Below are 23,839 nucleotides of genomic sequence, written 5' to 3'. Positions count from 1 at the left end.
ATGGGCGCTTGGAAGCTGTCCTTGGGGGCCTGGTTGCTTGTCTTGCTGTCTCTGACCCAGGCGGGTGAGTCTCCAAATCCTCGCTGTTGCCAACTTGGCGGTGCTTTTAACACCACACGTGGGAGTAAGTCGGCAGGGCGCTGGTTTGTTGGGTGGCTTCCCATTTGTAGCTAGGAGGTGGGTTTCCCTGCCCCAGTTTCTGCCAGCTTTAGGGCCCCCCAATCACTAGGGCTTTTTCCTTTTTTCAAAATTGGCAATTTCATCTTGCTATATCGACAGCCCATTATTTCAGTTAATTCCCAGCTTTCATGTTTTTAAAAAGTGTCTCCCCTTTCGGTTGCCTTTCCCTTTATATCTCCGCAACAGAAAGGGCCAGAGACTGACTTTAGAAAAAGTGAAAGCCAGGAATTCTGTTTGCACATTATTAAGGGGTTAAAAGGCACAAGGGATTCCTACCGGGGAAATAAAACTGGAAGCCCTGTTGAAAACTGACACCTGCCTTTTTAATTATGCGGTTGGGTGTTTGGGCAGTTGGCCCAGTCCCAGGCAGGGCTGTGTTTCCAGGGCTGTATCAGGAACCCCAGAGTCAGCAGCTGCTCCAACCCAGCAACAACTGCATCTGTCAAGACTGGGGAGCGCAATGAAATAACAATCACAAGGGCAAGATCCGTCTGCAAGAAAGAGGTTATTTCCTTGCTGTAGAGCCAGACTGAAGCTTAGAGCCAGTTTTCAATATCTAAGGTGAGTTCAGGAATACATCAAATACCAATTCAGAAATATGTGCATGACTACAGCGCCTACAGTACCCCCTGAGAACCACAGCCTGTCTCAGCTTGGAGAGTAGAAGGTGTTATTTCCAATTAGGTGATCCTCTTTTTTTAAATGAAGTTAACCTTTGATCCTTCAGCAGCAGAGAGTAAATTTCTCCTGTAAACTATGTGCAATTTGTACCCCTTTACTACTATCCAAAATTAGTGTGGTGTAGTGGTTAGAGTGCTAGCTAGGGTTGCCAACCTCGAGATAGGGCGCAAAGTTCTCTCGGTACTACAACTGATTTCCAGATTACCTTGTGCAGGGGGTTGGACTAGATGACCTCTGAGGTCCTTTCCAGCTCTATGTTTCTATGAGAAGCACAAATTCTGATTGGGTGGGGGGAGCCATGCAAAACCAGAAAGGAATATTGCAGAGCTTCAAAGGCCAATTGGATTCTAACGCCATAAGTAGGATTGCCACCTCTGGTGGGGGAAATTCAAGGCTAGATGGCCATCTGTCAGCAATGCTGATTCTACGACCTTAGGCAGATCGTGTGATGGAGGGCATCTTGGGCATCTTCTAGGCATGGAATATTGGTCACTGGGGATGTGGGGGGAGGTAGTTGTGAATTTCCTGCATTGTGCAGGGGGTTGGACTAGATGACCCTGGTGGAGGGTGAGGTTTGGGGGTGGGAGCGATCTCTGTGGGATATAATGCCACAGAGTCCACCCTCCAAAGCTGCCATTTCTTCCAGGGGAACTGGTTTCTGTTGTCTGGAGATCAGTTGTAATTCCAGGAGATCTCCAGGCCCCACCAGGTGGTTGGCAACTCTAGGCCTAAGGGAGTCCACACTGCAATAATCTGTTAGCCTTTCAGATACCACAAGACTCCTTTAGTGAAATTGTAAACAAGTTTGGAATTAAGGATGGTGGGGGAGACTTTTCACAAGGAAAAATTTCCAATGGACTTTGGTCAGCAGTGGGATCTTCCTCTGAAGGCTTCTTGAGAAGTGTGACTAAAACAGCCTTGGCCATGAGTTTGATGACTGTGTTGCAAATGAGAAAACGGACTCGAAGCAGTCAGCAATGCTGACGTCTCACATTTTGATGAACAGAGCTTCTCGGAGGCCAGACACCAAGCTGTTGTGCTTGGAGGAGAGCAGGCGAAGCGTGGCCCTTCTTTCTACTTCCTCACTCAGGTTTCAGTTCTCCCAAGGACAACTCTGCTGATCTCATTGCAACTAAGACAAAACAATTTTGCAGTCTGTTGAAAGGGCACAGAAAAGGGGCCTTGCTTCCTATAGAATCATAGAGTTGGAAGGGACCACCAGGGTCATCAAGTCCAACCCCCTGCACAATGCAGGAAATTCACAACTACCTCCCCCCACCCACACCCCCAGTGACCCATACTCCATGCCCAGAAGATGGCCAAGATGCCCTCCATCTCACAATCTGCCTACAGTCATAGAATCAGCATTGCTGACAGATGGCCATCTAGCCTCTTCTTAAAAACCTCCAGGGAAGGAGAGCTTACCATCTCCCGAGGAAGCCTGTTCCACTGAGGAACCACTCTAACTGTTAGAAAATTCTTCCTAATGTCTAGACAGAACCGCTTTTGATTTAATTTCAACCCGTTGGTTCTGGTCCAACCTTCTGTGGCAACAGAAAACAACTCAGCACCATCCTCTATACGACAGCCCTTCAAGTACTTGAAGATGGTTATCATAGCCCCTCTCAGTCTTCTCTTCAGGCTGAACATACCCAACTCCTTCAACCTTTCCTCATAGGACTGGGTCTCCAGACCCCTCACCATTTTTTGCCCTCCTCTGGACACGTTCCAGCTTGTCAACATCCTTCTTAAATTGCGGTGCCCAAAACTGAACACAATAGGTGAGATCTAACCAGTCCAGAGCAGAGTAAAGCGATACCATCACTTCATGTGATCTGGACACTATACTTCTGTTGATACAGCCCAAGATCGCATTTGCCTTTTTAGCTACCGCATCACACTGCTGACTCATGTTCAGTGTTTGATCCTTTTTGCACACACTACTGCTGAAACAAGTCTCCCCCAGCCCATAATTATGCATTTGGTTTTTCCTATCTAAATGCAGAAATGTTGAGGTGCATTTTATTAGTTTTAGCCCAATTCTCCAGCCAGTCAAGATCATCCTGTATCCTGGCTCTGTCTTCTACCATATTTGCCACCCCTCCCAATTTAGTATTAGGAGATAATATTAGTCTGACATGACTTGTTCTTGAGAAACCCATGTTGGTTCTTGGTAATCAGATCCATCCTTTCTAAAAGCTCAAGGACTGACTGTTTGATGATTGGTTCGAAAACTTTTCCCAGTATAAAAGTCAAGCTGATGGGTCGGTATTTACCTGGATTTTTTCCCTTCTTAAAGATGGGGACAACATTTGCCCACCTCTAATCTTCTGGCACCTCACCTGTTCTACAAGAATTCTCAAAAATAATGGACAAGAGGTTCAGAAATTACATCTGCGTGTTCTTTGGATGCAATTCATCTGGCCCTGAGGACTTTGTTTCATTTAAAGAAACTATGTGTTTGTGCACTACCCCAATGCTAATCCTAGGCTGCAAATCCCTTCCCTCATCATGTGTTCTGTTTATGCCATGTTGAGCACCGCTTCCCTTGCAAGAAAAGTAGGAATTGAGGAGTTCTGCCCTCTCTTAATCTCCTGTTACAATTTCACTTTCTGGTCCCCGCAATGGACTTAACTTGTCCTTGTTCTTATTCTTACTCTGTACACAGGAAAAGATCCCCTTTTTTGTTGTGTTGAGCATCTCTCGCTAGCCTAAGCTCATACTAAGCTTTAACTTTCCTAACACTCTCCCTACAAGCAATAGTTATTTGTTTTTATTCCTCTTTGGTTATAAGGCCCTCCTTCCACTTCCTAAATAAGTCTTTTTTCTTTCTCAACTCTAAAAAGCTGTTTATAGAGCCACCCTGGCTTCTTTAGGCTCCTCCCATTTCTCTCTCTCATAGGAATGGTTTGTGATTGCGCCTTCAGTATTTCATTTTTAAGAAACTCTCACCCTTCTTGAACTCCCTTCTCTTTAAGTATTTCTGACCATGGGAGTCTACCCAGCATAAGTTTAAGTTTGTTAAAATTTGCTTTCCTAAAGTCCAACTGATATGTCTGACTACGTTTTTTCCTTTCCTCAAGATTGTAAATTCCAAGATTACATGGTCACTACTACCCAGGGTGCTTTAACCTCATCAACCAGTTCTTCCCTCTTGGTGAGAATCAAATCTAAGATAGCAGATCCCCTTGTTTCCCTGTCCACTTTCTGGAATAGAAAGTTGTCAGCAAGACAAGTCAGGAATTTATTGGATCTTGCATTTTTAGCAGAGTTGGACTTCCAACAGATATCCAGGTAATTAAAATCTCCCGTGACCACCATGTCCTACCCCTTTGAGAATTTTGCAATCTGGTCTAGGAGTGTCTCATCCAAGTCCTCTGCCTGGTTTGGTGGTCAATAGCAGACCCGCACCATAATATCACGATTATTTCTTACTCATTTTATTTTTAACCATAGACTCTCGACTGGACTTCTATACTCAGATTCATGTATTTCTTCACAAGTATTCACATCGATGCTACTCCTCCCCCCTTCCTTATCTGTCTATCCCTTTTAAACAAGTTGTACCCCTCAATCTTAATATTCCAATTGTGAGTGACATCCCACCAAGTTTCAGTAATGCCTCTTAGGTCAAAAACCTCTTCCTGTATTAGGGCTTCAAATTCTTCCTGCTTGTTTCCCATACTCTGTTCATTAGTGTACAGCCATCGGAATCCGTGGTTTATGTGCCCTGAGGTTTTTGTTTCTGTACTTACCCACAAGTTTATGTTTCCTTGCATGCATGGCACTCCCTGCAAATCTTTATTGTTTTAAACTCCAGTTATTGTCATCATGCTGGGCTTTAAGTTCTTGTCTTGCTCCCCCACAGGATTTAGTTTAAAGCCCTCCTTATCAGGTTTGCATGGCTCCCACTAAACACATTTTTTCTTACCCTCGTGAGGTGCAAATCATCTCCCGATAGAAGAGCTTCATCTCAAAAGCGTAAACCAGGGTCCAAAAATCCAAACCTTTCTTGAAGACGCCATCTGTGCAGCCAGTCATTAATTTGTAGTATTCTTCTTTCCCTCCCTATGGCGAATGCACGCTTCCTTTGTCCCACCACGTCATCTGATCAAATAGGTTTGGCAGGTTTGGCACCTGCACCTGCCAACCTTGTTTACCAGAAGCAAAAATGGGATCTGCTCTATCTCCAGCCTGAGTGATATCTGCTTATTCCTCCTAGAATCAGGGCTAGGGTTTACAGAAAGGGATGGTAAAGTACAAATGGGGTTGGAGGAGGCCGTGGGCAAAGAAGTTTACAGCTGCAGAGAAGAGAAATTACTCTTGGATTCTGCAACTTGAAGTTTGTCTAGCACCTATGAACATTAATAAAAATAACAGCGTTTGTAAAGTGCTTTTGACTTTGCAAAGTGTTTCACTTCTCAAACTCTTACAACAGCCTTTTGAGGTAGGCCAGGAGCATTTGTGTCCTGTTGCACGCAGTGGGGTTGGCAAAGAGACTGCCTTGGCTCTCGCTTCTGATACTTAATAGCCGTGTTTAGATCCTTGCAAAATAATTACAACCAACACACTAGAATAAACCTTAAAACCTTGGCTATAAACCAGCATAAGCCAACGCTTGCGGGGTTCAATACATTAAAACTCTGGGTGGGCAAGAGTTTGTTTTTAAAATTGCCAAGTTGAGAATCTCTCAGTAGAACATCCCATGACTGCGGCTGCTGAAAACGTGGCTTTCCGCAATCTGCCTTTTCTCATATCCTGGTTCAAATCAATGCTGCGTTGGCTGACCTGGGGAATGTTGTAGCCCAGATGCATCCCTTCAGTGTGGTGTAACTGAGTTGGAGAGACTGGGTTTGAATCCCCACTTAGCCGTGGAACATGGTGGGTGACTATGGGCAATCTTGTGGTTTTGCTGACCTCGCAGGGTTGTTGTGAGGATAAAGGGTGTCCTTCGAAGGAAGGGAAGATGATTAACACTGCCCACCCCATTCACATATCTACTTGCGCCACCTTCTGAAGGAATAGAGTTGCCAACCACCAGGTGGGGGCTGGAGTCCCCTGTAATTACAACTAATCTCCAGACTACACAGATCAATTTCCCTGGATAAAATGGCTGCTTTGGAGGGTGGACTCTGTGGCATTATGTCCCGCTGAGGTCCCTCCCAGGATCCACCCCCAAATCTCCAGGAATTTCCCAACTTGGAGGTAGTGACCCTACACAGGAAGTTAAGCTTTCTGCATTGCATGTTACTGAAAGGGTGTTAGTGTTACCAAGGGTTGCTAGGTCCAGGTTGGGAAATACTTGGAGGTTTGGGAAAGAAACCTGGAGAGAGACATCAGTGGGTATAATGCCCTAAAGTTCACCCTCCAAAGGTGCCATCTTCTCCAGGGGAACTGATCGCTGTAGTCTGGAGATCAGTGGTAATTCTGAGAGATCTCCAGGCCCCACCTAGAGGTTGGCAATCCTACAGCATTGCATAGAATTGTGCATTTCATACCCGCCTTTGTATGTCCCCCTTCAGGCAGAAATTTCCGGCTCTTTCGCCAGTACATCCTGCAGCATCGGGAAGAGCAGGCCATAAAAGAGGCTTCTCTTCACTTGGGTTTGCTGGCTCAGAGTCCAGCGTCAGGACTGTGGAACCCACCCATCGAGAGTACGATCCGCCAGCCCCTGGATCACTTCAACAGGCAGGACCAGCTCACATTTAATCAGGTAAAATATGGCAACAGAGCTTGCCTGAAGCTCTTGGAATGTGAAGAAGTCTTCTGAAGATAACTCAGTTGAAGCTTGGTAGGGTTGCCAGCTCTAGGTTGGGCAACTCTTGGAGATTTGGGGGTGGAGCCTGGAGAGGACAGGGACCTCAATGGGGTACAATGTCATACAGCCCATCCTCCAAACCATCAATTTTCTCCAGGGAAACTAGGGCTGCCAACTTCCCGGTGGTAGCCAGAGATCTCCCGCTATTACAACTGATCTCCAGGTGACAGAGATCAGTTAACCTAGAGAAAATGGCCGCTGCGGGAGGTGGACTCTATGGCATTATACCCCATTTAAGTCCCTCCCCTCCCCAAACCCCACCCTCCTCAGGCTCCATCCCAAAATCTCCAGGTATTTCCCAACCCTGAGCTGGATGTCCTAAGGGAAACTGATCTCTGTAGTCAGGAGATGAACTGTAATTACAGGGAATCCCCAGGTCCCACCTGGAGGTTGGCATCCCTCAGTTGCCCCTGTATCCCAACATATATTTCTTCCCTGTCTCTTTGCAAACCTACAGCGTTTCTGGATTAACGAGGAATATTGGCAACATCCCAGTGGTCCTGTCTTTCTGTACATTGGGGGCGAGAGTGCACTTTCCATGTGGGACGTCCTGTCAGGTAGGGGAGGCGCCACAGTCTTGTGCTGTGTGAATATTTGAGTTATGGAGACCAAAGAAGGCTGTTCAGCCAGGACCCAAAACAGCTGTGCGTTCAAACGGTCTTTCCAGCACAAACCCAGCTGCATGAGGTGTGCTGCATGGGCTTGGCTTAGCTTCTGGGTAAAAAAGGCATTAGTTTGTGTGCTGAAACTAGAGTCCAATTGCCAAAGCAACCATTTTCTCCAGGTGAACTGATCTCTATCGGCTGGAGATCAGTTCTAATAGCAGATCTCCAGCTAGTACCTGGAGTTTGGCAACCTTATACAGTTGCCAACTCTGAACTGGAAAATTCCTGAGATTAGGGGATGGAGCCTGGAGAGAGTGGGGTGTGGGAAGGAGAGGAACCTCATTGGGGTATAATGCCATAGAATCTGTTCTTTAGAGCAGCCATTTTCTCCAGGGGAAATTATCTCTGTATTCTGGAGATAAATTCTAATTCCAGAAGACCTCCGGGCACCACCTGGAGATTGGCAACCTTAGATGGAGTCTAGGGAGGTTGGAGTTTTAGGAGGTGAGGGGACATAGCCCTCTGAAGCCACCATGTTCTTCAGGGGAACTGATCTCTGTAGTCTGTAGATCAGTTGTAATTCCAGGAGATTTCCAACCCCACCTGGAGGTTGGCAACCTTATTTGAAATACAGCTTGCATTTAGGGGAGGACTATGGCTTATACTACTATATCGCTGCCTAACACTGTAAGCATGCTCCTAGTCTCAAACATATGGCCTGTGGGCTGGATCCAGCCCCTCAAGCGCTCTTATCCGGCCAGCAAGCCAGCCGAGGTAGCCACCCAACCCCCCACTCCTGATCGGGGCTGGTGAGGCCACTGCGAGCTCACCAGCTGGGGCTGCCCCCCCCGCCCCCCAGTCCCAAGGTGTCAGGTAGACCCCTGTGCAAGAACCAGGTCATTACTGACCCATGGGGTGACATCACATCCCGACATTTACTAGGCAGACTTTTGTTAAATAAATGAAAACACTGTAACAGTGTCATTGTTCTAAGCATGTTTAGATTTGAAGTAAAACAAATAAAAGGGCTACACCAGTAACAGGAAATAAAAATAAGGCCAAGTCCAATGGTGCAAAATAGATAAAAAGATTTTTTATTACTCAAAATAAAAATTCCCTGTGCATTGTGTTCAAGGGGCTTCTTCAGGGGAATCTGTAGTTATTGCAGTAACTACAGATTCCCCTGAAGAAGCCCCTTGGCCTTATTTTTATTTACTGTATTTTAAGTAAAAAAATAAAAAGTAAACAAATAATATTATTAATTGGCTTTGCCTATGTCTTCTATAAAGTTTGTATCTCCAGTCCCTGGCATTGCATTTTATGGTACACATAGCCCAGCCCGACCAAGTGACATTTATGTCACATCCGGCCCTCGTAACAAATCAGCTCGACACCCCTGATAGAAAGTCTCATGTTTAAATGCTTATGCTTTGTTTCAGGGTAGTTTCTCCCCACCCCCTGCTTGTTTTTAGATTTCTGTTTGGTTTTCAGATTTTTGTAGTCCAAACCCTCCTGCAGTGTTAATTGGGAATCCCATCCTGTTGATTGTAATTGACTTACACTATTCAATCCACCTTGAATCTCAGTGGGAAATGCGGACTATAAACAACCTTTAAATGAATGAATAAATAATGGGGAGGAAATGACTGGAACTTGCTTGGAGGGTGGGTTTGCCCCCCACCACTTGTAATGCAATACGGCTTTGCCTCAGCAGTGCTCTGAAATCTCTGCTCTGTGTGTTTTCCCGGAACGGTTGCGGCTTGTGACTCTCACAGACCTGCTCTGGTTTCTTTGCCTGCTTTCAGGGCACCATGTGGAGCTGGCCCAGAAGTACGGAGCCCTGCTGGTGGCCTTGGAGCATCGCTTCTATGGAGCCAGCCTCAACCCCGATGGACTGCAGGATCAAAACCTCATGTTCCTCTCCAGCCAGCAAGCGTGAGTCGGCTTCCGGGGCTAAAACCATTGGGTGAGAGTTGGGCTGTATGCTCGGATTGCCAGCCAACCTCCAGGTGGGGCCTGGAGATCTCCTGGAATCACAATTGAGAAATGTATCTCTCAGCCTCTGGAGAAATGACAGAGATCCGTTCCTCTGGAGAAAACTACTGCCATATAATACACCAAAAATATGGGGTGAAATGTTTAAGTATATGGTGACAGCAGCAAGAGTGGAGTATGCAAGAAAGTGGAAAGCAGAACATTACCCAGATGTAATTGAAGGGACAGATAAAGTGGCATAAGAACATAAGAATATAAGAAAAGCCATGCCGGATCAGACTAAGGCCCATCACGTCCAGCAGTCTGTTCACACGGTGGCCAACCAGGTGCCTCTAGGAAGCCAACAAACTGCAGCAGCATCCTGTCTGTGCTCCATAGCACCAAATATAATAAGCATGCTCCTCTGATCCTGGAGAGAATGTCTGCATCATGACTAGTATTTATTTTGACTAGTAGCCATGGATAGCTCTCTCCTCCATGAACATGTCCACTCCCCTCTTAAAGCCTTCCAAGCTGGCAGTCATCACCACATCCTGAGGCAGAGAGTTCCACAATTTAACCATGCAGAATATGCAACTATGGCTAAGTTAACATCTTTAGTGAATCAACCTCTGATTCTTATGAAAAATTGAAAATATTTCTTGACTATATAGCTATTAACTAATAAAAATAATAGAATGTAAGAATTTACCAGTAAGTAAGAAAACGACTATTTTGGGGGTGGACTCCATTGAGGCCCCTCCCCAAGACCTGCCCTCCCCAGGATCCCCCCCCCCCGCATATCTCCAGGAATTGCCTAGCCTGGACTTGACAACCAGTTCTCCCAGAATTACAATTGATCTCCAGAGCAGAGGGGTCAGTTGCCCTGTAGAGAATGGCAGCTTTGGAAGGTGCACTCCACTGCATTATATCTGGTGAACTTCATTCCCTCCCCAAACTCTACTTTCCTCTGGCTCTGCCCCCAAATTTCCAGGAATTTGCCAACCTGGAGTTGGCAACCCCAGCTCCATCCCAGTATCATGAGCAGGGTTGTACATTCTGGGTTCTGCAAGTGGGGGTGGGCAGGCAGGTCTGTTTGCAATATGTGCTAAAAAAAATAATTCCCCAGTATTTCTCCCTTCAAAAATGATGGAAATATCTGCATAATCAGGCTTCTCTTTCCCCTCTTAGTCCTGTGGGTGCCAAAGATTTCCCCACACTGGAAATCTTGTTCAGCTGCTTTCCTGGCTTTCCTCAGGCATTGCCTATAATATTTTAATAGCTTAAGGACTAGAGGCTTGATTTTTTTAAAAAAGCAAAGACATTCCTGGGAAGCTGAACTCTGTGCACTGGAAGGCATTTGGACACCCCAATTGAGTACACCTGGGTGATCAAAGTGTTAAGGATGAACTCATCCCTTTATAAGAAGTGGTATGGTGTAGTGGTTAGAGTATCAGGCTAGGATCTGGAAGACCAGGGTTCGAATCCCCACTCATGCCATGGTTGCTCACTGGGTAATCTTGGGCCAGTCACACACTTTCAACACAACCTACCTCCCAGGGTTGTTTTGAGGATAAAATAGAGAAGAAGAGATCTATGTAAGCTATATTGGGTCCCCATGGGAGAGAATGGTTGGGCATAAATGAAACGAATAGTAGCTGAGTGATCCTGAGGGTGCCCATTTGGTTTTAAAACTTTGGATCTGTCTCCTTTGCAGGTTGTCTGACTTGGTCTCCTTCCACCTGTTTATCACTCAGAAGTATAACCTGATGTCAAACAACACCTGGATTTGCTTTGGTGGTTCCTATCCTGGCTCACTCTCAGCCTGGTTCAGACTCAAGGTATGGCCCTGTGGGTGTCTCAGGTGGGCGGTGTGTGGTGAGGATGGGGCAAGTTATTCTTAACCACTACACCACACTGTCTCTAATTGAAACCGCTACTAATCTTCTAACTTCAGTAACTACAGAGCATGTCCAGAACTCCAGCCTTTGCTGCATCCTACAGAGGTGATGGATAAATAATAATGCTTATCATTTCCTTGGACTGCCAAAAAAAAAATCAGTGGGTTATAGATCAAATCGAGCCTGAACTGACCCTAGAAGCTAAAATGACTAAACTGAGGCTATCGTATTTTGGTCAAGTCATAAATCGACAAGAGTCAATGGAAAAGATAGTCATGCTAGGAAAAGTTGAGGGCAGCAGGAAAAGAGATGGATTGACTCAATAAAGGAAGCCACAGCCTTCCTTTTGCAAGATCTGAGCAAGGCTGTCAAAGATAGGATATTTTGGAGGACTTTCATTCATAGGGTCGCCATGAGTCGGAAGCAACTTGACAGCACTTAACACACACACACACACACACACACACACATCATTTTCACAATGCTTTCCAGGTGTTCAAAGTGCTTCCTGTACATCATCTTGTGAACTTTACAGCCCTGTAAGGTAGACCGGTATGATTATTCCCATATTATAGAGGTGGGTTGAGATTTGAACTGAGAACTTTCTAATTTAGAGCTGTGTCTCCCGACTGTTGCAATACACCTGCTCTTGGAAGAAGAGAAGACAGCCGAGTGTATAATGGGCAGAAATCTTTTAGAGTCAGAGGCCTGGATCCCCACATTGTTGGATGTTGCTCTGTAGAGATAATTGAAATGGGGTTATTGGGGAGGGGCTGTGGGTCAGTGGCAGAGCATCTGCTTGACATGCCAAAGATCCCAGGTTCAACCCCCTGTATCTCCAATTTTAAAAGGACCAGGTAAGTAGGTGATGTGAAAGACCTCTGCCTGAGACCCTGGAGAGCCACTGCCAGTCTGAGTAGACAATACTGACCTTGATAGACCAAGGGTCCGATTTGGCATAAAGCAGCTTCATGTGTCCATGTGTTATCCTGTGGAGGCATGCCAGTCCAGTTGTGATTGATTGTATTACATCTGGGGTGTTGTGGTGGACTCAGTTCATGACTGATGGAGTACCTGGACATCCAATTGCCTAGCGGGGTTAGATCTTGTGGGTGAATATTTCTGTGTCCTTCTACAATAGAGGTGGGCAAATTATAGCCTGGGTTGAAGAAGTCACAACCAGCCTGTAACAGTTTTTTCCTCTGGTCCTTGATCCGTTTTACAATTTTGGGGGAGCCCCGGCTAGCGGTAGGGATATTCCTGGAGATTTGGAGGTGGAACCTGGGGAGGGCAGCATTTGGGGAGTGGAGTAGGGTTGCCAGGTCCCTCTTCACCACTGGTGGGAGGTTTTTGGGGTGGAACCTGAGGAGGGCAGGGTTTGGGAAGGGGAGGGCAACCCTAGAGGGGAGGGACCTCAGTGGGGCACAATGCCATCGAGTCTACTCTCCAAAGCAGCCATGGTCTCAAGGGGAACGTGTAATGTATCATTGGTGCAAGGTCAATGCGAACTATTGAACAGCTGAGCTGTTGAACTCAGCTGGGCTGAACTGTGTTGAGCTTGAGGGTTTGGATTAGGGGTCTGTAGTGGTTAAGAGCGGGCTCTGGCGTCTATAGTGGTTAAGAGCGGTGGTTTAAAGCCGAGAACCGGGTTTGATTCCCCACTCCTCCACATGAGCGGCAGAGGCTAACCAGGTGAACTAGATTTGTTTCCCCACTCCTACACAGGAAGCCAGCTGGGTGACCTTGGGCAAGTCACAGCTCTCTCAGCCCCACCTACCTCACAGGGTCTGATATGGGGAGGGGAAGGGAAGGCGATTGTAAGCTGGTTTGATTCTGCCTTAAGTGGTAGAGAAAGTCGGCATATAAAAACCAACTCTTCTTCTTCTTCTTTTTCCTATTGGACTGTGGTCTTTGGGCCATCCAACCCAGCTCTGGGTGGCTGGGAATTGTATATAAGTTGGGTTGTTGTGCAGTTAGCCAGTTTTCTCTCCCTCTCCCCTGTTAGTTGAATAAAGCAGTTGATGTTGGAACTCTGTCTCCGGTCATGTGGATGAATATGCATAAATAATAGAACTGATCTCTGTAGGCTGGAGATGAGCTGGGATTCAGGGAGATCTCCAGGCCCCACCTGGAGATTGGCAGTGGGGGAGAGAGAGCCATATCAGCGTCTTGGCCTACCTTGAGGCGCTACAAGTTGGATGCCAGTTCTTCTTGTTTCTGCCATTGCTGGTGCTGGTAACAGGAACAGCCACCTTGGGCAGTACTGAGACATTGATGTGACCACTATGCTGAAAAACATGCTCAAACCTGGCTCACAACTTGCTTTCTTTTTCTCCCCCCAGTTTCCTCATCTGGTCTTTGCTGCTGTTTCCTCTTCGGCCCCTGTCAGAGCTCAGCTAGATTTCAGAGGCTACAACAAGGTGAGGCCTTGCCAAGAATGCAAGCCATCTGCTTGGGCTGGGCAGGCCAGTTGCTGACCTGGAAACCTGATCAGGCTTCCCAAGCAGCTTCATTTGACCCTTGGTGGGTGACCTGACCCTTCTAGATTCAGACCAGTGTTGGCGATAAGTTGGCCTAACACCTCAGGCAAAAATATTTTCGAGGTGTAAAAAGAGATGTCCGGCTTTCATGTAATGTCTTTCTTTATGGTGTCTTGAGGGTTATCTTTGGGCTGAATGGGGCCCACTTATCCTAGAGCAGTGTTTCCCAACATGGTGCCTGTGGGTGCCATGCCACCCCTGGCACCGACCAGCTGGACAGCACCAGGGAGAGGGAGCCCAAATTGGGGTATCCCCCGGTGGGAGTCTGGCAACCCTGTTTGTGAGGCAAAATAAGCTTGAATATTCCCCCTGCCTGTCCCTGCACTGAGCAGAGAGGCCCCAAGGGGGTGGAAATTGCCACCTCCTCTCAAAGTGAGGGTGTTAAAGAGCTGCCCATCAGTTAAATCACTGTGTATGAATCTCTTGTAAGATCTGGGTAGTATATGACTGCAGAGACCAAGGAAACATGTCCTGAAGACGTGTGAGCAAATGGGTTTATCAGATCATTGAGAGTGGGGTTCATGCTACTTGCAATTTGTTGCAGTCCCAAATTGCCAATCTTGAAGGCAGAACGGCTATTTTATGGATATAACCTGGGGGCCTTCTGCACGTATTAATTTAAAATATTAATATGGTCCACAACACTATACTCACCATTAAAACAACCCCTATACCAGTGTAATCTAAAACAAAAAATAGAGAGACCAATCAGATTACTGGGAAATAAAGTAAATTTAAAATATCTAAGTATGAGCTGGTGGTCAGATTCAGCATAATGCAGTTTTGTGAGCTTCTGAAGATTTCCTTACCCCCTTTTCCTTTTGTTCCTTGTTCTCTAGGTTGTCGCTGACAGCCTGTTGAATCCAGTGGTTGGTGGTTCCAAAGAGGTCTGCTTTTAATAACAAATGACTTTGGGGTTGGGCTGTTTGGCTGGCTATTAGGGTTGACAACTCCAAGATGGGAAATTCCTGGAGATTTGGGGGTGGGGCCTGGCAAGAGCAGGGTTTTGGGCAGGGAGGGGCTTCCGCAAGGTTCTCACATGTGTCCCCTGCCTCAGGATATTTAAATCCTCAAATGGGGGTACACTTCCCCCCATTCCTGAAAGGGGGCTCCAAGAGAGAGAGAAGCGGCTCCCAGAGTGTGTTCCCCCATGGGTGTGGTCCTGGCCAGCCGCAGAGAGAGTCTCAGCATGCCGTTGGGACGGGGGACGGACCCTCAGCTTGCCGTAGGGAGGGAGCAGTAGGAACTGCTGCCTCCTCTCCTCTCCTCTCCTGCTGAGCTGCAGAAGTAGGAGCCAATGAGTGGGTGAATGGGGGGGGGAGAAAAAGGGAAGGTAAGGAGTGAGTGTGTGAGACTGGAAGGAAATGAGAAAAATGAGTGTGTGTGTATGAGAGAGAGAGAGACCAGAGGGACGGAGAAAGAAAGAGAAGTTGAGGACAGTGTGTGTGCAGGGATGGAGAATGGAATGGAGAAGAGAGAGAAATTAAGGATAGTGTGTGCGTGTGTGTGTGTTGCTTGCACGGGACGCTGAAGTAGAAAAAGATTCCTCCTGAAGAAGCTTACACAAAACACATTAAGGTTACAGAAGTTACTAAAATATTATTTCCCTTGCACCAATTGTTTTCTTCACTTTTGTTTTGTTTTGATGTGCCCCCCTTTTTCTTCTTGTGAGACTACAGGGACATAGAAAGAATCAGGAATTAACAACGAAGTTTGTGTGTTTGTGTTGCCACCTGTAGGTTGGCAACCCTACTTCATGTGAGTTTCTAGACACATGGCAATCCTGCAAAGCTTACATCCCTTTTTCTTAGAGCCCTTCTGTCCACCGTTTAGGGTTTCTATCTTGAGGTTGAGAAATTACTGGGGAGGGTGGAGTTTGGGGAGAGGAAGTGACACCATAGAGTCCACACTCTGTTGCTGCCAATTCCTCCTGGGGAACTGATCATAGAATCATAGAGTTGGAAGGGACCACCAGGGCCATCAAGTCCAACCCCCTGCACAATGCAGGAAATTCACAACTACCTCCCCACCCACACCCCTAGTGACCAGAAGATGGCCAAGATGCCCTCCCTCTCATCATCTGCCTAAGGTCACAGAATCAGCATTGCTGACAGATGGCCATCTAACCTCTTCTTTAAAACCTCCAGGGAAGGAGAGCTTACCATCTCCTGAGGAAGCCTGTTCCACTGAGGAACCGCTCTAACTGTTAGAAAATTCTTCCTAATGTCTAGGCGGAAACTCTTTTGATTTAATTTCAACCCGTTGGTTCTGGTCCGACCTTCTGGGGCAACAGAAAACAACTCGGCACCATCCTCAATATGACAGCCCCTCAAGTACTTGAACATGGTTATCATATCCCCTCTCAGTCTTCTCCTCTTCAGGCTAAACATACCCAGCTCCTTCAACCTTTCCTCATAGGACTTGGTCTCCAGACCCCTCACCATCTTTGTTGCCCTCCTCTGGACACGTTCCAGCTTGTCTACATCTTTCTTAAATTGTGGTGCCCAAAACTGAACTCTAGTTGAGGTCTAACCAGAGCGGAGTAAAGCGATATCATTACTTCGCGTGATCTGGACACTATACTTCTGTTGATGCAGCCCAAGACCGCATTTGCCTTTTTAGTTACCACATCACACTGCTGACTCATGTTCAGTGTTTGGTCTGCTAAGACCCCAAGATCCTTTTCGCACACACTACTGCTCAAACAAGTCTCCCCCATCCTATAATTATGCATTTGATTTTTCCTACCTAAATGCAGAACTTTACATTTGTCTTTGTTGAAGTGCATTTTATTAGTTCTAGCCCACTTCTCCAGCCTGTCAAGATCATCCTGCATCTTGGCTCTGTCTTCTACCATATTTGCTACCCCTCCCAAATTAGTATCTGCAAATTTAATAAGCATCCCCTCTATTCCTTCATCCAAATCATTTATAAAGATGTTGAACAACATAGGGCCCAGCACAGATCCCTGAGAAACTCTACTAGTCACTTCTCTCCAAGTGGATGAGTAACCATTAACTAGCACTCTTTGGGTACGATCTGTCAACCAGTTGCAGATCCACCTAACAATAATAGGATCTAAACCACACTTTCCCAATTTGTCAACTAGAATACTTTGTGGAACCTTATCAAAAGCCTTACTGAAATCTAGATAAACTATGTCTACAGCATTCCCCTGATCTCTGTCACATGGAGATAAGTGGTAATTCTTGGAGACAGACAGACCTCACCTGGAGAGTGGCAACCCTGATACCACTGGATGGAAGCATGTGGGGCAGGAACTCGGGTGTAGTGGTTAAGAGTGGTGGTTTGGAGCAGTGGACTCTGATCTGGAGATCCGGGTTTGATTCCCCACTCCTCCACATGAGCAGTGGAGGCTAATCTGGTGAACTGGATTTGTTTCCCCACTCCTACACATGGAGCCAGCTGGGTGACCTTGGGCAAGTTACAGCTCTATTAGAGCTCTCTCAGCCCCATCTACCTCACAGGGTGTCTGTTGTGGGGAGGGGAAAGGAAGGTGATTGTAAGCCTTAAGTCTCCCTTAAGTGGTAGAGAAAGTCAGCATATAAGTCTCCCTTAAGTGGTAGAGAAAGTCGGCATATAAAAACCAACTCTTCTTACTATGTGCTCACTGGGGTCCTTGGGTGAATCTATCTCTTTTTTTCCTACCCCCTTCTGAAACTGTAATATGGAAATTTATAACAGTGGCCTATCTTCTAGCATCGTTGGAAGTAACTAAATGCTTGAAAGGTTCTTTTCAGATCTTGCTATTATAAACCACAAATTGACCAGTCACTTCTTATAAACTCTGGTTCCTTCCCACCACTTTGATCTAGTAGATCTAGGGTTGCCAACTCTGAGTTGGGAAATTCCTGGAGATTTGCAGGTCCCAAGCAGCCATATTCTCCAGGGGAACTGATCTCTGTCATCTGGAGATTATTTGTAATTTGGGAGATGTCCATGTCCCACCTGGAGATTGGCACCACTAGGCTGGAGATATGTCTTAGATTCCTTGCCTTCCCAGCCAATAAACATTAGACCTGCAGTGCTAGAGAGAACCCAGGAGTCCTGGTCAGTTCTTGTGAAAAAACCTTTCTAAGAAAACCGGGGATGTCCCAATGATTCTACTTCTTCAAATAGGATATTAGAAGTCTCTGATTCTCACCCTAGAAGCTCTTGTGAAGATTGTTAATAAGGAATCCTGGCTCCCTGCTCTGACCACCATACTGTACTTTCTTCCCTGGAAGTGACTCTTTTGCTCTCCCTGGGCAGTGCCGTGATGCGGTGGCAGAGGCCTTCTCCATTGTGGACAGCCTGATACATGCCGGACATCTGGAGAAGCTAGCTAAAGACTTCCACTCCTGTGGGGCTCTGAAGGGGACCAGCGACCTGTTTGAGATGGTCAGCAACCTCGCCGACATCTTTATGGGTGCCGTGCAATACAACGACGAAGGTGTCCAGTGGGGCAGTGTGGCCAGTCTGTGTAGGATCATGACCAACCAGACTGGCTCCCCTTATCAGAGACTGATGGTTACCAACAAAGTAAGAGCATGTCGAAGCGGGCAAACTACTTTTTCCCCAGGTCCCTGATTTTTATTCTGGGGAGGTAGAATGTCTCATTGATCCTATATGCATAATCCCTCTTTTCCTACAGGCATATGGATGTTATTAAGAGTGTAATGTTCTATGCTCTGATTGATTAAAAGCTTTGTATCAATTAAAAAGGTGCCTCCAATCAATTGGGCAGCAGGCCTTCCTGTTAAATTGATTTTTTTAATGGAAAATTTTAAAAACCAGTGGCATTCCTTGTGCTTGGAAGAGGCACATCCCCCTTCACTCACACATAGGTGGGAATGCCTCTTCTGGGATGGCACTTGCTGTGAGACATTCATCATCTAAAAACAAAATGAGAAACATTTATATTCAAAATTATTCCTCCCCCTGCTCATATGTAAAACCAGGCAGATTTAATTAACAGTCATACTGACTAAGACGATCGAGGGCTAGCCCTGGTTTATGAACAAGTTCTGAAAGCATGTTAGTCTAGGTCAGGGTTCCCCAATGTGGTGCCCGTGGGTGCCATGGTCCCTCCTGACCCCTTCCCCAGCGTCCATCGTGTGTTTTTAGACAGAGGGGCTTTTTCCCCCAGCAAGGCTTCAGTTGCTCGCTGGAGATCTGATTGGATGTGCAGAGTTTTTAAAAACATTGCTTTGGCAAAAACTGTACCACAGCACAATGATCTTAAACAGTATGTATATTTTAAAAGGTATCCTGTTAAACAGAGCTTCTGCCTAAAATGTTGAAGAGTTACTTTTAGAGGTGTACATAACCTCACTCCTTGACATTTTATGATTGACTCTTCCCGTGGCAGTATGGTTGCCAGCTCCAGGTGGAAAATACCTGGAGATTTTGGGGGTGGAGCTTGAAGAGGGTGGGGTTTGGGGAGGGGAGAGACTTCAATTGGATATGATGCCGTAGAGTCCACCCTACAAAGCAGCCATTTTCTCCAGAGGAACTGATCTCTGTCACCTGGAGATCAGATGTAATCCCAGAAGATCTCCAGCCACCACCTGGAGATTGGCAAGCCATGTGACAGCCATTTTGTGGTTGCACTCACCAATCTCTGTCAGAATTCCAAAGGTGCTCATGGACTCAAAACGTTTGGGGAACCCTGGTCTAGGTTTTCAAAAGATTGCTATAAGCAAGGGGGAGGGAATACAAAATGGGGTGAATGAGATTCTTTCATTACAGGATCCCTTTCCGTTTTGAGCTGGGCTGTTTTCCGGGGGGGGGGGATGTCTTCAAAGATTCTCAGCCTCAACCTCCTGAGCATCTGTGTGGTTGAAACAGAATTCTCTTCTGCGATGCTTACTGTCTTTCTATTTGAGATTAGAAAGAGGTGAAGCTGGGAAATAGCTCCCTGCTGATCGGCGCTTAAACTCTATTGCTTTATAATGTAAATAGCCTGTTATCGTGATTGCCGCCTTCAGAGTTTGGGCTGGGAGTTGTTTTAATTACAAATAATTGTAATTAAAAATTACTATCAATGATGAGAGAAACAGATACACTATGCAACGTCCAAATAACTTTAGGTTGTTTGGTGTTCTGTGCTATTTGGATGTGAACAGCCATTTTCACTTCTGTTTTTCTGCTTCCTCTCCTTCCCAAAGTCCTCCTCAATTCCTTCCACTTTCTTCTCCTCTATGTTCTCCTCCACCCCTTCATAATGACAGTTGTCAACAGCCTCACCCCATTTTTCTTTCTATATATCTAATAGCGACGTGTGACCCCATCTGCAGATAGCTAAATCCACAGATCGGGGTCGCTCAGATGCTAAACAGACTTTTCTGCAAACGTGGGGTACTCCCCAGGTTTGCAGAAAAACCTGAAAAGTTGAAAAATATACACTGGGGGTTTAAATCCTCCCATTTAATATATTTGGGGTTGAAATCCCCCCCCATTTGAAAACAGCATTGTCTGTTTGACCTGGCTGTGGTGGCTGCCACAGGGATCCTCTCTGGGCGCAGCCATCATGTCGGAGGATGCTGAGAGTGGCTCTTGTTTGCTGTGGCAGCAGATGCTGAGAACCTCTCTGAGCCCAGAGTACTTCTGGCTTTCTCCACCAAGGCAGCTGGGACCTGGAGCCACGATGGTGGGGGGAAAGATGGGATTCCCCCCCCCCCATGAGTGTCACAGTCCTCCTGCTTGTTTCTCCTCTTCTGCTTTGCTCTCTCCACATTCCATACCATGGAAAAACACCCACTATAATCCAGAACACTGAGTTTGTCACTGGTGAATTATTTTTAAAGACCTTCCTCTAGAGAAGAGCCTTTTTCCACAGGTGCAGGGCTCCTTTGGGTAAAGCCCTTCAGGATCGTTTCCCTCTTCTTGTCATGAGTATCCATTGGTGCCACCTGCCCTTATGTGATATTTTAGTCTTCTAAGAATTTGGGGCAAATACATCCTGGGTCATGTCTGTGTTGGATTTCTTTAGAAGCTGGAAATGGTACTGTTTGTGGCACTGGGCACTGAGGTCAGCTTCCGGAAATCTGTTTTAAAAATACAAATTTCTACCCCTTATGGGTGGGAAGACAAACTTGAGATCTCAGAATCTTCAGAATTGTTATTGCAGGTGGGAGAAGGGCTTTATTGTTTCGTCTTAGTTCGCAACCAGTGGTAGATTGAGGATTTGGGGGTGAGGATTGGTCCCAGGAGTCTGAATCAAAGAGGTCTTGACTTCTTTCATGGAGGCACTGTGGAAAAAAGAGGGAGGGAGACTTCAGAATTTTTTTTGGGGGGGGTGATAATCAAAATCCCCACCACTGTATTTTGCACTAATAGGTTCTGGGTCAGAACCCAAGCAAAAATTAAGTCCTTCTCTTGTTTTGACAGGTATTCTTGATCAGTATGATGCAGCAGTGTCTAGAAAATTCTCACGAGGAGGTCTTGAGGGAACTACGCAGTACTAACCTCTCTGTGTCGGGTGTCGGCGAGAGGCAGTGGTTCTTCCAGACATGTACCGAGTTTGGATATTGTGAGTGAGAGGGACATACATGCCCCTTCACTGAGAGTCAGTGTGGTGTAGTGAATAGAGGGGCAGACTTCGGACCCTGGGCGTGTCGCGCACAGCTTGTCTGGTCTTCAGGAGTTTACCTGGTAGCCACTTCACACCACGCAGTTCTGCTATGTACAGTTTATTTACAGTATTTACACAGAGTCCTTTGGCTGTTAACATTCACAGCTCTGAGCATCAGCATGCTCCGCCAGCACGTATATTTCAGGCAAGAAGTAACTTACATTCACTACACAGACTTATATACACATTTATGACCAATCACAGTTCACTTGAGATGAGTCATTCTGGAAATCCCCATTCCTGGCTGTACAAACTGGATCAGACCAGCATCATCACATGACTTAGCTGTCACTCTGATCAGTATGATCTGTTTAGCAAACTGCAGACTAGCCATAACTTTGACATATGTTGACACGCCTCCCTAGTCAAACGTTTGTTAAACACAGCCATTTCTTTAAGTATTGAAATCTTTCAGTATTCAAACATTTCAGTCTCCTGGCTTAGTGCACACCAACCATTCTCATTTCTGGAGACTTGCACCCCTAGGTAATTCTTAATTGGGCCTAGATGTTTCATTTTAAACATTTCCTGTATGGAAATAAACCATTTCAACTGTTCCTTGTTGTGGTACATTAAACATACATCATCCACAAAAAGTAATAAATAACAGGTTTGTTTACATATTTCCACTTGATACAGACATGGATCAGACACACTCTGCTTAAACCCTTTTTTGGTTAAAGCATTTTTTATACACATATTCCATGCATGTCCAGATTGCTTTAAGCCATATAATGCCTTGTGCAATTTTAACACTGTTTTGGCATTTTGACATTGAAACCTGGTATTTGATCAAGATATAGCTCTTAATAGGTGCGTTCAGGTATGCAGTATCAAAATCAAAATGATCAACTAGCATTCCTTCTGTTCCAGCCTTGGTTAATGCAACTCTAATTGTTTCCATGCGAATCGTGGGGGCAAATGATTCATAATAATCCTGTCCGACCACCTGCGTAAATCCCCTCGCAACTAATCTTGCTTTATATTTAACATTCCCATTTGGCAAGGTTTTGAGTCTGTACAACCAACGGCAACTCAGAGTTTTCTTATCTGCCTGCAATTCAGATAAGGAAAATACTTCATTTGACACCAATGAGTTATATTCCGCCTCCATGGCTTGCAGCCAAGCATTTTTCTCTTCTGAAGCTAGACTTAACACATCATTGTAATCAGTTGGAACTTTTACAAATACATGGTTAGCAGTTACACCATACCTTTGAGGTGGAACACCTTTTGTAGATCTAGAGGACACTCTTGGCACTACTCTCTGATCTGCACTTTGCACACTCTCAGAGTCTGCATGTATTGGTGACTGCACCTCCTGTTTCACTTCTGGCATGTTATCAGAATCATCATTCATAGGTAACAGTACTGTGGATGGTAATAGGTTTGCATGTATCTTAGGCCAATTAGCATCCTCACAGAATGTAGCTGAACGACTGAAACTTAATGCATTTTGGTCATTTACAAAACGGTAAGATTTCATTCCTGTCTGATACCCCAGGAATGTCAACTTTTTTGCTCTTTCACCACCTTTCCTACGTTGTTTCAGTGGTATATTGACCCATGCTTTACTGCCAAATATCCTGATATGATCCAAACTGGGATCTTTCCCATACAAAGCCTTGTATGGAATATTGTTTGTGGCACTTGTCCAAATTCTATTTGACATATAACAAGCATTTTTTTGCTGCTTCAGCCCAGAGCATTTTTGGCAATCCAGCATCAAGTAGCATTGATTTTATCATTGTTTGCAGTACTCCTGCCTTTCTCTCTGCAACACCATTTTCTTGACTCATGGATACATTTGCAATTCTATGTTCAATACCTTGAGTCTTAAACCAATGAGCCATTTCACCAGACATGTACTCGCCCCCAAAATCACTTTGGAACTTACAAATTTTATGCCCCAATTGCCTTTGCACATTGTTAGCCCACATCTTTGTAGTGTCACACACCTCTGACTTCTTTGCTATGGGATACACCCATGTGAACCTTGTGGCATCATCTATCAAAAGAAGAAGATATTTTCTTTTAGATATACTGTCTGGGAAAGGGCCTACCACATCACTATGAATAAGATATAGAGGGGTTTTTGTTACTGTCATTCTTTGGTGCAACTGGGTGTGCTTTAGACTTACTTTGCTTGCATACATCACAATCCAGATATGTTTTGCACCCTTCAACCTTTTCATTGCCCAGCAGGGCAAGAGTTTTATTCAATGTGCCCCAGCCCACATGACCGAGTTTTCTATGTAGCAAATGTATACATTTATGGTGAGGGTTTTTGTTTAACACTGTTTGTGCTTTACCTGTCATGTTATCTAGCACATACACATTATCTTTCAAATTTCCCACTGCCATAATTTTATCACCTTTGAGAATATTACAGCACTTATTTCTGAAAATCACACTGAATCCAGCAGAATCTAGTGCACTTATACTTAATAAGTTTCTCTCAAGAGAGGGTATACAAAGCACATCATTGAATGTATGGTTTAAAC

The 23,839-nt window shown here is 45.5% G+C and overlaps 1 protein-coding gene across 1 annotated transcript in view; it reads left to right on the top strand.

The window, feature by feature from the left end:
- PRSS16 (serine protease 16) overlaps positions 1 to 23,839 on the top strand; it is a 31,477-nt gene continuing 7,638 nt past the window's right edge. The window contains exons 1-9 of the mRNA XM_056845749.1: positions 1 to 64; positions 6,384 to 6,574; positions 7,137 to 7,236; positions 9,090 to 9,219; positions 10,976 to 11,099; positions 13,502 to 13,579; positions 14,539 to 14,586; positions 17,972 to 18,241; positions 21,092 to 21,233. Coding sequence (XP_056701727.1) covers positions 1 to 64; positions 6,384 to 6,574; positions 7,137 to 7,236; positions 9,090 to 9,219; positions 10,976 to 11,099; positions 13,502 to 13,579; positions 14,539 to 14,586; positions 17,972 to 18,241; positions 21,092 to 21,233 — 1,147 coding nt within the window. The remainder of the gene's footprint in view (positions 65 to 6,383; positions 6,575 to 7,136; positions 7,237 to 9,089; positions 9,220 to 10,975; positions 11,100 to 13,501; positions 13,580 to 14,538; positions 14,587 to 17,971; positions 18,242 to 21,091; positions 21,234 to 23,839) is intronic.

This window comes from Euleptes europaea, chromosome 3, assembly GCF_029931775.1.
Source record: "Euleptes europaea isolate rEulEur1 chromosome 3, rEulEur1.hap1, whole genome shotgun sequence".
In the NCBI taxonomy this organism is placed as follows: domain Eukaryota; kingdom Metazoa; phylum Chordata; class Lepidosauria; order Squamata; family Sphaerodactylidae; genus Euleptes; species Euleptes europaea.
The sequence above is the reverse complement of the archived record's forward strand: the minus strand, read 5'-3'. Positions and strand labels throughout refer to the sequence as shown.